The 12,493-nt window shown below is 31.4% G+C and overlaps 1 protein-coding gene across 1 annotated transcript; it reads right to left on the bottom strand.

The window, feature by feature from the left end:
- Positions 1-2,565: 2,565 nt before the first annotated feature.
- LOC110639239 (transcription factor PRE5-like) lies at positions 2,566-4,229 on the bottom strand. Its single transcript, XM_021790102.2, has 2 exons — positions 3,654-4,229; positions 2,566-2,963 (listed from the first exon to the last, which is right to left on the bottom strand). Exons 1-2 carry the CDS (start codon positions 3,774-3,776, stop codon positions 2,811-2,813), a joined length of 276 nt encoding a protein of 91 aa, XP_021645794.1. The 5' UTR covers positions 3,777-4,229; the 3' UTR covers positions 2,566-2,810.
- Between the last annotated feature and the right edge of the window lie 8,264 nt (positions 4,230-12,493).

Below are 12,493 nucleotides of genomic sequence, written 5' to 3' on the forward strand. Positions count from 1 at the left end.
CTGAATCTTTTTATCTTCTTAAATATTACAAATTAGCTGTATGCTTAAAACATAAATGATTAAAGGAAAAAATATTGATATAATAATATTAATTAGTTAATTAAAATCTACTTAAAAAGTGTCACATGCCAACTTTATAATATATAATGGTACTTACTCCTCTTTCTTACATAAGTTACCTAACATTCTCTCCATATGATGGATTTTTCAATTGGTTTGATTTAATAAATTTATTTTTTTAATATGACAAATAAAATAATAAAATTAATCTAGTTTTCAATTTAACTAATGAAATGAAACTGCTTATTAATAATTTTTTTATATCATATGGCGTTTTTATCCGTCTATATAAATGAGACTAATTTACACTCAAATCGAAAATAATATTTAAGTAAAATATTTTTAATAGTGATAACTTAAAATTTTAAAATTTTAATCTAATAAGTAAAGCTCACTTAAAAAATACAGTCCACTTCTGCTGATCCACCAATATATTGATTTTTGCTGATAATTTTTTACTCAATAATATTAGAATCATTTTAAAATTATGAAGTTTTGAAATTAAATTTTTATTAAAGTTAATTGTATAATAAAAATTTTATTTAATTTTTAAAATATATATCTCCAAGAAAGATGCATGTGTTTAGAATATGTTTGAATTAATGAGGAAAATCTGACAACCTGAAAAGCTAGGATGTAAAAGGAGGGAAAAGAAAAGTGAAGAGAAGGAAAGAACTTAGTCAACCCTCATAACTTACAGTTTTCTTTTTTCCCATGACTAATCAATTGTTAAATTGGGAAGTAATTATTAATATTAGGAAGCGTTTGGTAAAGTACTTTTATAAATTTTAAAGAAATAGTTATTAAAAAATAATTAATAATAAAAAAATAATTAATAATATAACAATTAATTGTGTTTGATAAAAGATTAATGAGAAAATTTAAATTAAATTATATAAATATTTATCATTATATTTTTTTTATCAACATCTGTTATGTTTTGTTAATTTAACTCTTCCAAAACTGATATTTAAACTTTAAAGAGAGATAAATATTAAATAGGTTAAAAATTAACTTTTTTTATTAGCATCCAAATAATATTAATATGGAATTAAAAATTATAAGAGCAATAACTATCCTTTATTAATCTTTGACTAATGTCAAGCCTTTTTTTTACTAAAACCTATGGTGAAAGATATTTTGATGTCACTGATATTAAGTTTCTTTATTAGATAATTTTAAGAGTATATTTTCATATCAATCTAATGCACTTAAGATAAATAATATTAGAGCGTTCTTTTTAAAAATTAGATCTAATTAATAAAAGCGGAGACTCCCATCTTATTAACAAGATTAACCTTATTGAGTAATTTATAAAGAATTTGAACCCTCTCCCATTTATGCTCTATTGAGTCACATATTCAATTATTAATGTACTAAATTTGTCTCTAAATTCATTTATAAAAGTAAAAAAGGAAAATTATCCTTTATTACTATATAATTCATCTAATGAAAAGAAAATTTATTGTAGAACCTTAATAATTTGACATTTATTAACATGATACAATAACAAAAAAAAAAGCAAAAACAAATAAAATACTAAATCTTGAATTCATTAAATTATGGCAATTAATGAACACTATTTGAAGAAATCTAACTAGATTGGTATATATGAGTGAAAATGTCTATTTCACAAAAACATACTAAAACTAATTAATTATATATATTTATAGCTCTTGACCCACTTAAGGGTCTTATCAATTTCATGTTTTTTCTTTCTTCTTCTTCTTGTCAGTATTCTATTTGACCAAATGAAAAATTTTGAGAATAGTTACCCACATAGTTTGATGGCATGTCTCTATCAACCTCCTCTTTTAGAATTAGCGGTGAACCTAGGCTATGATTGTTCAAATTCAAGATGTATTGCCGTTGTCCCCTCCTTTCACATGAATAAAGAAACACACCATCCGCTATTAGTGTGTTAACCACCAAATTTTTTACCACCAATATTCATCTTAGCTACAATGTCACTTTCAATCACCAAACTTCTCTTTCATTTTCCACATATCTTCTGTATTAATTACTCACGGGATTTTGTTTTAAAGTTCAGTCTTTTTTCTTTCTTCTTCCTTCAAAATCTTGTTCCACTTCGAATTCTTTTAAAAACCCTGATTACCAGGTTTCTAAATATATTATATTTGAGTCGAAATATATAATTTAAAATTAAATTTTAAGATTAGAATTGGGTTTCTAATATTCATAGAAAGAAAAAAGAAAGAAGAATACAAAAGGGTTGAAGAGATTAAATTGTAATAATATACTGGCTTAGTGAAAGTGTGAGTGTAAGTTAATTAATTATATATATGATTAATAATTATATTCCATCAAATCAGAATCATATGGTGATTTAGGCTTTTGTGCTGACATTATGCCTGTTGATCCCTACTTACCGACACAAACATTGGATTAATATGTATTCTTGCAAAATAGAGACAAGCCATAATCATAATTTTTCATGTCAATGGACAATGAAGGAATAGTTTAACTGTAATTAGCCTCAGAATATATTAATCCATAATAATATATATTATAATAGACTTGCGCGAGTCCTCTTATTATACAACATAGTTACTATGCCTACCCACATGGCATCTTTTCTTAAAATAGCTTCTAGCTCCCTTAATTTGTTTGATCTGCTGCTAGTATCACCTGCTGGTAGTGATCAAACTATCTACTAAAAACTTAGTAATGAGAATATTTAAATATATAGATATAAATATAATTAATTAAGTAATTCATAAAGGGCTTAATTACATGATTAAACTCCTTATTATGGCAGCTTCAGGACTATCAGCATCAATTGTAGCCAAAAGCTGGGACAATCGCTCGCTCAAATCATCCACCTCCCTGTGCAAGCTCCTGATGTAGTTGCAGGTCTCTTGTAGGACCTTGGAAGCTGATACCTGCCCACAGCAAAGTCAAATCCAATCAGCAACAAGTCACTATCTTCTTAACACCTCCGCCCAGGCCTTCCCCTGCTAGCTTCTCTCAGCATTATTGGAGAGAATTTCTAGCAAATGCATTTACATTTTACAAGTCTCAAGCCTCCACCACGTAAAATATAGCCATTCACATTGACAAAATAAGGCTGAGACAGGATTATTCCACACCAACTTATGCAAACTTTATGCTACTTTTAAGACCGTTTTAAGTCAATGGTAGGAACATTAACTAAAAAACCTGCATGAAAATGAAATGTTTTTCCCCCTTGATGTCCGGGTTCATTTTTTCAAATTCAAACCCTCTAAAAGAGTGCAATTATTATTATAACTTTACATAATACAGTACTCATTAGCTTTAAGATCTCGAGTTTGAGTTTTGGTCGAAATTGAATATACTATAAAAAAAAACTATACATATATACGCGCGCGCACTTGTGTGTTCACTATTCATTTGCTCGCTACTTGCCCAATGCTTACTTTCTTTTCAAACTTGAACCGAATGGTTTTGGGGCTCGAACTCGAGGATGAAGCTATTACTTACTAAGTGTATCAACTGAGCTTGTCTAGTTATGTAAGTGTGTGATGCTTTAGCATTACATATCTTTTCCACTCTACCATACTTCAAGAGAGCAAGAGAAAAAGAGAGGTTACCTTATCAGAGCGCCTGTCACGAATCTCCGGGAGAAGCTGGCGTAACTTGGAGACAAGTTCAATGATTTGATCATCAGTGATTCTTGGAACACCAGAAGACTGCCTCGACCTTCTGCTAGACATCCTTAGTTTTAGTGGTGAATGAGTGTCTGAGTGTTAAGAATTAAGCTAAGAATTTGATGGGAAAGCTTAGGGAAACCAAAATTGGAAATGGGAAAAGATGTATATAGCAAAAAATGAGCTAATAAACAAGAAAGGAAAGTGAAAGAGAAGGAGAGAAGGGCAAGTGTTAGATATAAGAGATATGAAGAATTGGAGAAAGTGATAAGAGATTTAAAGAGAGGGGAAAGGGAGAGGAAGGACCACGAGAGAGAAATTAAGTAAGCGAGAGAGAGAGAGAGAGAGAGAGAGAGAGAGAGAGAGAGAGAGTACATTAACAACAAAGTGATGTTGGATGTGACGAAGACAAGAGCATTGGAGAAAGAGGTGGAGTAGCCTTGACATGTTTTTAAAGAGAGAGATTAGAGATAGAGACCATACACCATCTTCTCTGAGTGTTCCCAACTTGGGGTTTGATCTCAAGTGGCCTTGTGCAAATGTGTTTGTTTTTGAGATAACAAAGTGGGCCTTTATGTGCATGTCTCAATGCACAACACCATGTGATTATAGGACATTGATTTTCTCCAATCAGGGACTTATTTTTTCACTGAATTTCATAATCTCATATCACAATTTTCCACAATTTTATTTACTACTCTACATATATACTTGACCCTTTTCACTAGCCATAGTAATCTCTCGTTGTCCACATTTTGACATCAATTAGTTGTGCCGCCCTGCAGATCTAAGGATATTAAGAGTTGTACATACAGAAGGAGGAAAAATATTTTGAGATGATAAGAGCATTTCGAAGATTGCGGTTTAACCGTTAAATGTTAGTTGTTTGTTAACAACTGAATGTCAACCATTAGCAATGGGAAAAGGCGGCCAAAGCTCAATTGAATCTGTTCGAGACATAAATAAAAATCTAAATTACAGATTGTAGTCAAATAGACTTAAATTTGACATATAAACCTATAAAATTATATAAAATTTAAAATAAAGTAAATGAAATTAAATAAAAAATAAAAAAATTTAAAAATTTTGAGATCATGTTAGGAATGGAGTGGGTAAGTTAAGCTGAAGTGAGTGGTGAGCTAAGCTGGGTACTTTTGGAAGGAACAGTTAGAAAGTAGTTAGCCGACCTCAAATTTTTGTGTTAAAGGTTTAGTTGAGTTGAGTTGAGTTAGAAAGTAGTTGGATTAATAAGTAAATTAGTTGTTATAACTAAATAAAAGTCAATTAGGTCAATGTACTAGTGGTAAGCAATAAGAGAAGAAGTATAAATACTTTGTAGTAATGTGCTTTACGTTTATTGAAATGATAAGGCATCTTCCTTTTCTTTCTTTTCTTTCGTTAATTCTCTCTCTCTCTCTCTCTCTCTCTCTCTCTCTCTCTCTCTCTCTTAAGTTCTTCCTTTTTCTCTGCTCTTCTTCTTTCTTTGCTTTTTTTCTCTTTTTTTCTTTTCCACATTCTTCTTCCATTTCTTATTCTCTTGAAGATTCATGGTAGGAAGTTACTCTTATTACCAAGAGACCTAACAACTATGTTAGGAATGGAGCTAGGTAATCTAAGCTAAAGTGAGTAGTGTGCTAAGCTGGGGACTTTTAGAGGGAACAATTAAAAAATAGTTGGATTAGTAAGTGAATTAGTTGATATAACTAAATAAAAGTCAATTAGGTCAATGTGCTAGCAGTAAGCAATAAGAGAACTGAAGGAGCGAAAACATTAAAAACATAAGTTTATATTATTGAATTCAAAAATTTTTACCTAAGGTCACATACATCATACAAGATTCATTTTTATCTATTTGATTTCAATAATAAATAGCATATTAAAACTCTTTTGATATGTTTTTGGATCTACATTTGCCATTTTAGATTTTAGAATTAACAAGTTAATCCATTAGAACCCTAGATTAGATCAAGAATAAGTGCACTAACCTTTTGATGCACTGTAGTGTGTTTGGCACCTTTGGGATACGTCTTTAGGACACCAGATGTTGTCCCTCTAGCTTGTTCACACCAAGATCACCTATGGCAGCCCTTGAACAGCTTCTAAAGCTTTTTCTATGAATTAGAAAATCAAGTTTTGACTTTTGAGAGATTACAGATGTAAACAGGACACTAGAAACAATTTCTAGTATTTTTATTTCAAGAGATTGTTTGCTAATCTCTTTGAATTGATGAAAGATGAAGAAGAAGAGAAGGAATGGCAGCCAAGGGTGGTGGCACAAAGAGAGAATGAGTAGCTTGTTTTATTGGTTCTTTCATCCTTATACTTATAAAGCTAGGTCACCACTTAAAATCCTTGCCACATGTCACCTTTTGATTAGCTCTAGGTTTAATTGACCCAATCACATTGAGCTAAGTGTCAAACCTATATTTAATCTTGACTTTGATCATCTTACATGATTAAAAGACATATGGCAAGCTTATGTGTAATGCCATGTGTCACCATCTCATGGTGCCACATGTCACCCTGTGAAATGACCAAAATACCCCTGTGTCTTAATTTTGAGTTCTCAATCCAAAATAATTATTCTCTTCTTCTAATCAATTTATATCAAATATAAATTAATTAATTAATTTCTCATTAATTAAATTCATATTTAAACACTTTAAATATAAATTCAACTTATACTATACATCCAATAATCTAGATTTGGTTTCAAGCCATGCTAGGTACTTTGCAATCTAATTACAAACCAAACTTATTTAATTAATCAATTAAACTCTTTAATTAATTAATTAAATCATATTTAATTTGGTGATTACTTGTGTATGTGTGTGACTTACTAGGCTCATCACTAATTGGCAATGAGACATGAAATCAACTCTTAATATCATCAGAACTCTTTCTTACCATAAATGATTTCTCTAAATCATTTTATGCACCTCATAAACCATGGTTAACACCTATCATAGCATATCATGGCCATCCAATCAGTAATAAGGTTTACCTTAAATGAACCTATAATCATATATTACCATGCACTAGAATCTCGCTGTTACAAAATCCCAGTTCGAGCTGGAGTCATGGATTATGTCAAACCCCATTTGCTATAAATATTATGTTATCTTTTAATTCCAGTTCTTGATTAAAAGGATTTTCTCATCATAAACTCTTTTCTGATTAAATCTATCTGTCCTGGCCAGGAACTTGAAACATCAAGAACAATTAAATGAACATAAGATTTTATCCCTATTTACTTAGAGGAACAGATTCCATCTTGATCAACACCTACCTCCATATATAACTAGTAGGAGTCAACACATGCCCATATACCTATACACAGTACAAGTATGAAAGCAGTATCAAACTCAAACCACCTATATACAAGATAACTGTGCTATCTCAGGTCTAAAGATTATATGCACTGATATGATTTATGACAATACATTGACAAGAGTAAACTCCATGTGTTTATCATAAATGTCACTGGTTCGGCCTACTTATCATGTATAAGTGTCTATCATATTTGTTATATGGCATGAGACTCACCATTCTATCTTATTTACATCTCATATAAATAACTTGGGAACAAACATGATTACAATCTTTCTGGATAAGTCATGTCCTTATTGTGAAGTATCCTCAATTGTGAACCAATTTATGATACTTTGTGCTAGAAATACTGTCACTCATATTCTTAACAACTTAAGAATAGAATTTCTAACAAAATATCAATGGACCTTTTCTATTACACATAAATATATTATGTAAACAAAAAAGTAAAAATGCCTTTTATTAATAAAAACATGTACAAGATACATACTAAATGATATACTCTAGGGCATACTACTAATAAGAACAAGGTCAATAAGAGAACAAGTATAAATACTTTGTGTAAATTTATATTACATTTTATGGGAGCAATGGTTTGAAGAAGAGATTCTTGACAATTTAACCTCGTGCCTATGAATCGATTAGTATGGTTGTGCTTCATGCCTAGACTCTTAAATTCCTTCAATGGGAAGCAAGTTTTTGTGGGGAATTTATTGATTTGGAGAGCTCCACTAAGACAAAATCTAAGTTGGATTCTACTCGTGTATTGATAACAACAAAATCTTTAAAAACCATTAATAAGTCTATTGCTGTAGATATGGACTAAATTAGATATAATATTGTTGCAGTTGAAGAGCCTTACTTCAAGTTTTATTCTTTGCCGCCTTATCGTTCACAAAATTCTCCTTCAGAAAGCTTGGATGAAGGGTAGGGAATGATGATGATGTGGCATCCTGTGATGATGTATCACCAATGGCCCTCTCACCATTTGTCTGTTCTGTATGTCACTCCCAAAGGAGCAAGGGCTCTGTGCAAGTGCATGATAACTTCTTAAGAGACTCTATGCATGTTCATATAGTGTCTCAAGAGCTTCGAGGCAAGTAAACAACAAATAAACAACTGTTGTTTATTTGCACATTCTTCTAAGATTGCAATTGAGAGTTTGAATTCCTAAAGGCCCACACAGCCACCTATATGTGCACACAAAAGCCTTCTAGATACCGAAATTACCATGCTCATACTTTGCCAAAATATCTTTGCATTGTTGTATCCACCCTTAAATCTTAAGGAAATTGAAGGCTTAAACATCATGTGTATTTCCTCCCCTACTTGTGACCTTCACACTATGTTGAAGAAGCTACTGAGGCATATTTTCCTTTTGCACAGTCCCAAATCAAATCTTTAATGTTTTTTTGCCTTCTTAAATAAAGAAGGAAAAGCAAAATGCTCTTAAACTCTTAGAATGCTCTTCAAAGAAAAATGTCAGTGGGAAAAATGGGAGAAAATCCAACAAACATTCAGCTACAAAGACAAGAGTTTGTGATAATCAATCAGTTTACAGATCCAATCATCCTGATGATAGTGATATTCATCTAATGAATTCCCATCACAAAAAGGCAGTGGCATAAAAAAAACTCAGGAGTGTTCCTTTAATGTTACTAAGGAAGCTTGGATACTTTGAAGCTTAAGAAGCAACTCGGTTTATCCTTTTTTCACCCTGATGAGGAGGTGGCAAACTATCTTATTGATCAAATCAACAAGGATTTAGAGTCTTGAATTCTTAGGTGCTATTTTGGGTTACCTCCTTATTACAGTTGAGCCAAAGAGAGTTCTTTATTTCAGTTTGGTTGCAACTTAGTTCAGGTTGCTTCTTCATTATAGTCAAGCCATAAGGAATGTTTGTTATTCCAATTTGGTAGCAAGTTAGTCCATCTTGATAGTTTCTTCTTTGTCCACTTTTAGGGCTTGGGATGTTTGTTCTAGTTTTAGCTCTTGCTCATGTTTGTATTTTTAATTAGTTTCTTTGTGGTGGGTTTCCTTTATTTTTTTATGTGGCCTTTGTCCTTTTTTTTTTTGGTCTCGTATTGTTATCCCTTTACTTTTTTTTAACTCTCTTTAGGGATTAACATCGTCTCTGTTTGCTAGGCATATGAGATCAATATGGGTTTGCCTTTTGGTTTTTATGTTTTCGCCTTTTTATTAAAAAAATTTTGTTACTTATAAAAAATGAAAAACATTTTCTTCTCTTTGAATTCTCTCTCTCTCTCTCTCTCTCTCTCTTCTAATCTTCTTCATCTTCTTTTACTTTTCTTCTTTTCTTCTCCCTTTCCTCTATTTTTTTTTTTTTGGTTGTGGCTCCATCACAATAATTGGTATCAAAGCTCAATGATTCTGAGGACCCAACTATTGCTTCTTTAACAAAATTGGTGAAGAAACTAGAGATAGAAAATTCTAAGCTTCTAACTCTTGAGTAATAAATGCAATCTTATGACCAAAAACTTCAACACTTGAGTCAGGAAATTCATGCAACCTTCGAGATGAACCAAGAATTGAAGCAAGAATTGAACCAAAAAATGGATCAATTCTTGAAATTAATAGCTTAAGAATTGGGTCTTACCATTGCCATCGAGAAAGAATGGTGCTCAAATTTAGATTGTTCTAGTCTTGAAGGTTTTCAAAGCGATAGTGGTCTTATTGCAGACAAAGAAGGTTTCGCAAATTGTGACCATCTTGAGGAAGAAGAACAGAATTGTGATTATAATGAGGATTAAGTTCCTACGCCCAAAGTAAATTCTTCCTTGCAAGGCTTGGCTAGAGGTAAAGTGTGTAGGTTTGAAAAGAAAATTTTAGTGCCTCTCAAGCATTTCAGTATGGAGAAATTTAATAAAGATGAAGGTTACATAATAAATATGGAATCTTCAATTCAAGATGGTAATAATATAACTGTTGTAATTCAATCTATTGAAATTCTTAAAAATGATCATGCAGTGTTTTGTCAATGCCAAGAAGCAATAAATGTTGATTATGGGATTAAAAATGCCAATGAATGGAATCTTGAAGAAAAATTTGTAGAATCTCTTGAGCATTTTAATGTTATGAAGAAAGACCAAGATTGGAAAAACAATCATGAATTGATGATCAATGAGAATTCTCTTGTTTAAGATAGTAATTCCAATTTTCTTAACTCTAAACTTATTAAATTTCTTGAATATTGTGAGTGCTATGATTGTTTAATGAAATCAAGAGCAAATACTATCCTAAAAAAGAATGCATTCAAGATGTGGATAAGGCAAAGAATGAAATAAAACTTTTCTTAATAAATGTGTGGTACACAATAAATCTTTATGGAAATGCCCTTGAAGAGAACTTTCTAGCGATTTTAAAGGATTTAAATTTGAATATTGGCTCTTTTCCTAGAAATCTGCATTGTCCAACAACAATGAATCACTTCAAGAAAATTGTGCAAGTTTGTACGAAATCTACCATATGGAATTCCTATGTAATTCTTAGTCTTATTATTTGTTTATCACTTGTTGTGATAGTGCAGCAATTGAATAAATGGATACTTAAGAAGATATTGGGAGTCTTAATTACATATTGATAAAAGATATTGTCTTAAGGGCTGGTACCATAGAAGCATGTCTTGTTTTGTGCATTCTTAAGTTATTGAGTACAAATGTTTATGAGGAGTACTTACTAAAGAGTGGATGAGCAATTTACATGGTTAAGAAGTCTATAGCTTTAGGATTCATCCTTGAGGACAAGGATGTTCTCAAAGAGGAGGATAATGTTAGGAACGGAGCTAGGTAAGCTGCGCTGAGTAGTGAGCTAAGCTAGGGAATTTTTGGAGGGAATAGTTAGAAAATAATTGGATTAGTAAGTGAATTAGTTGTTGTAACTAAATAAAAGTCAATTGAGTCAATGTACTAGCAGTAGGTAATAAGATTAAGTATATAAAATTTTGTAAATGCACTTTATATTTATGGAATTAATAATACAAATATCTTTTTTTTCTCTCTAAATTCTCTTTCTTGCCCTCTCCTTCTCCCTTTTTCTTCTTTATTTAATCTGCTTCTTCTTCATCTTTTCTTCTTCTTCTTCTTCCCTTTTTTCTATTTTCTTCCTTTTTTCCTCTGTTTTCTATTTGGTTTGTGGCTTTATCACAACAAATCATTTTAATCACACAGTATACATGTTCTATAATTCCATGAAAAGAAATGAAAATGAAGACACTTTTAAGTCTTGAATTTTCTTTTCCTCTCTAATCTCTAATCATTACTACTACCTAAAGCTACTCCACATTTCCATCAATGGCTATTTTTTTTTACAACTCTAATAATTTTCTTTCCTATTCTCAACAACTAATCATCCCCTAATCTCCTATACTAAAACCCATTTTTCCTTTTCTTCTTTTTCCTTCGGCCTAATGTTAGTTTCCTATCAAGTCCTCAAAATGTGTTGCAAGTTAAAGCACTAAACCACACTTGCAATGCGTTGAAACTTTCTTTGCAATGTGCTAAAACTTTCTAGGAGACTTTATGCTATTGGGAATTAGAGTAACAGAGCAATGTAAATTAAATATTACATGCAACTACTAGATAATTATGAACTAGAAAAAATACGTAAGCAATCTATTGTATATCATTCAACAAATGTAGGTGTTTATAAATATGCTTAAACCAAACTAAAATGCTAAAAAAACTGAACTAATATCAAATTTTATTCGCACTTTCAACTAACTAAAGCCTAAAATATCGAGGATAATTTCCTGAAGGATATGAAGGATACAAATAAGGCTAATATGAAGGAGAAACCTTTGAGTGTTGTAGACACCATATTTTGGCCGACCTTCAAAGGTAAGGTTCTTTTAAAATTGAAACTTTATTATCCATTCTCGACCGATATCCTGATCACAAGTAGCTTTTTTAAACTTACCGATGGCTCATCTCTGGAACAAATCAATCTCACACTCGAGTTAGATTGCTTTCCGATCCCTTGGTCTTTATCAGATGAGTTCGAGTCAATATTGGATCTCCGGAGTATCCAATCTTGCCAGCTGTTGTTCTCTGATCTCTCTATGTACAAATACCGCAAAATTCCATTTGACTATTATTGTGATTGGGCTTCTCGCTTGAATTGCCCAGATATTCCTCAAATAAAGTTAAGGTTTTTATCCGGTCTAATAATGGTTCCGACCTTAAAAGTTCAAGTCAGTGTCAAATCTTTGTAATTCTAATATTCTAAAGTTCCATTCAATATTTGGTCATGGCTCCGTCTGATCACATGTTCACGTATAATGTTTTTCCGATCTCTTAGAGTAATTTGATATCTTATTATTAATAGTCGCTCTCAGGTTTAATGTTCAACTGCATTCAATCAATTAAGTACTCAAGACAATTTGGTTTAGATGTTTTCCAATCTTATCAAGAAATTGAACATAAAAGACTTCAATT

The sequence above is a fragment of the Hevea brasiliensis genome, chromosome 15 (genome assembly GCF_030052815.1).
Source record: "Hevea brasiliensis isolate MT/VB/25A 57/8 chromosome 15, ASM3005281v1, whole genome shotgun sequence".
Lineage (NCBI taxonomy): Eukaryota > Viridiplantae > Streptophyta > Magnoliopsida > Malpighiales > Euphorbiaceae > Hevea > Hevea brasiliensis.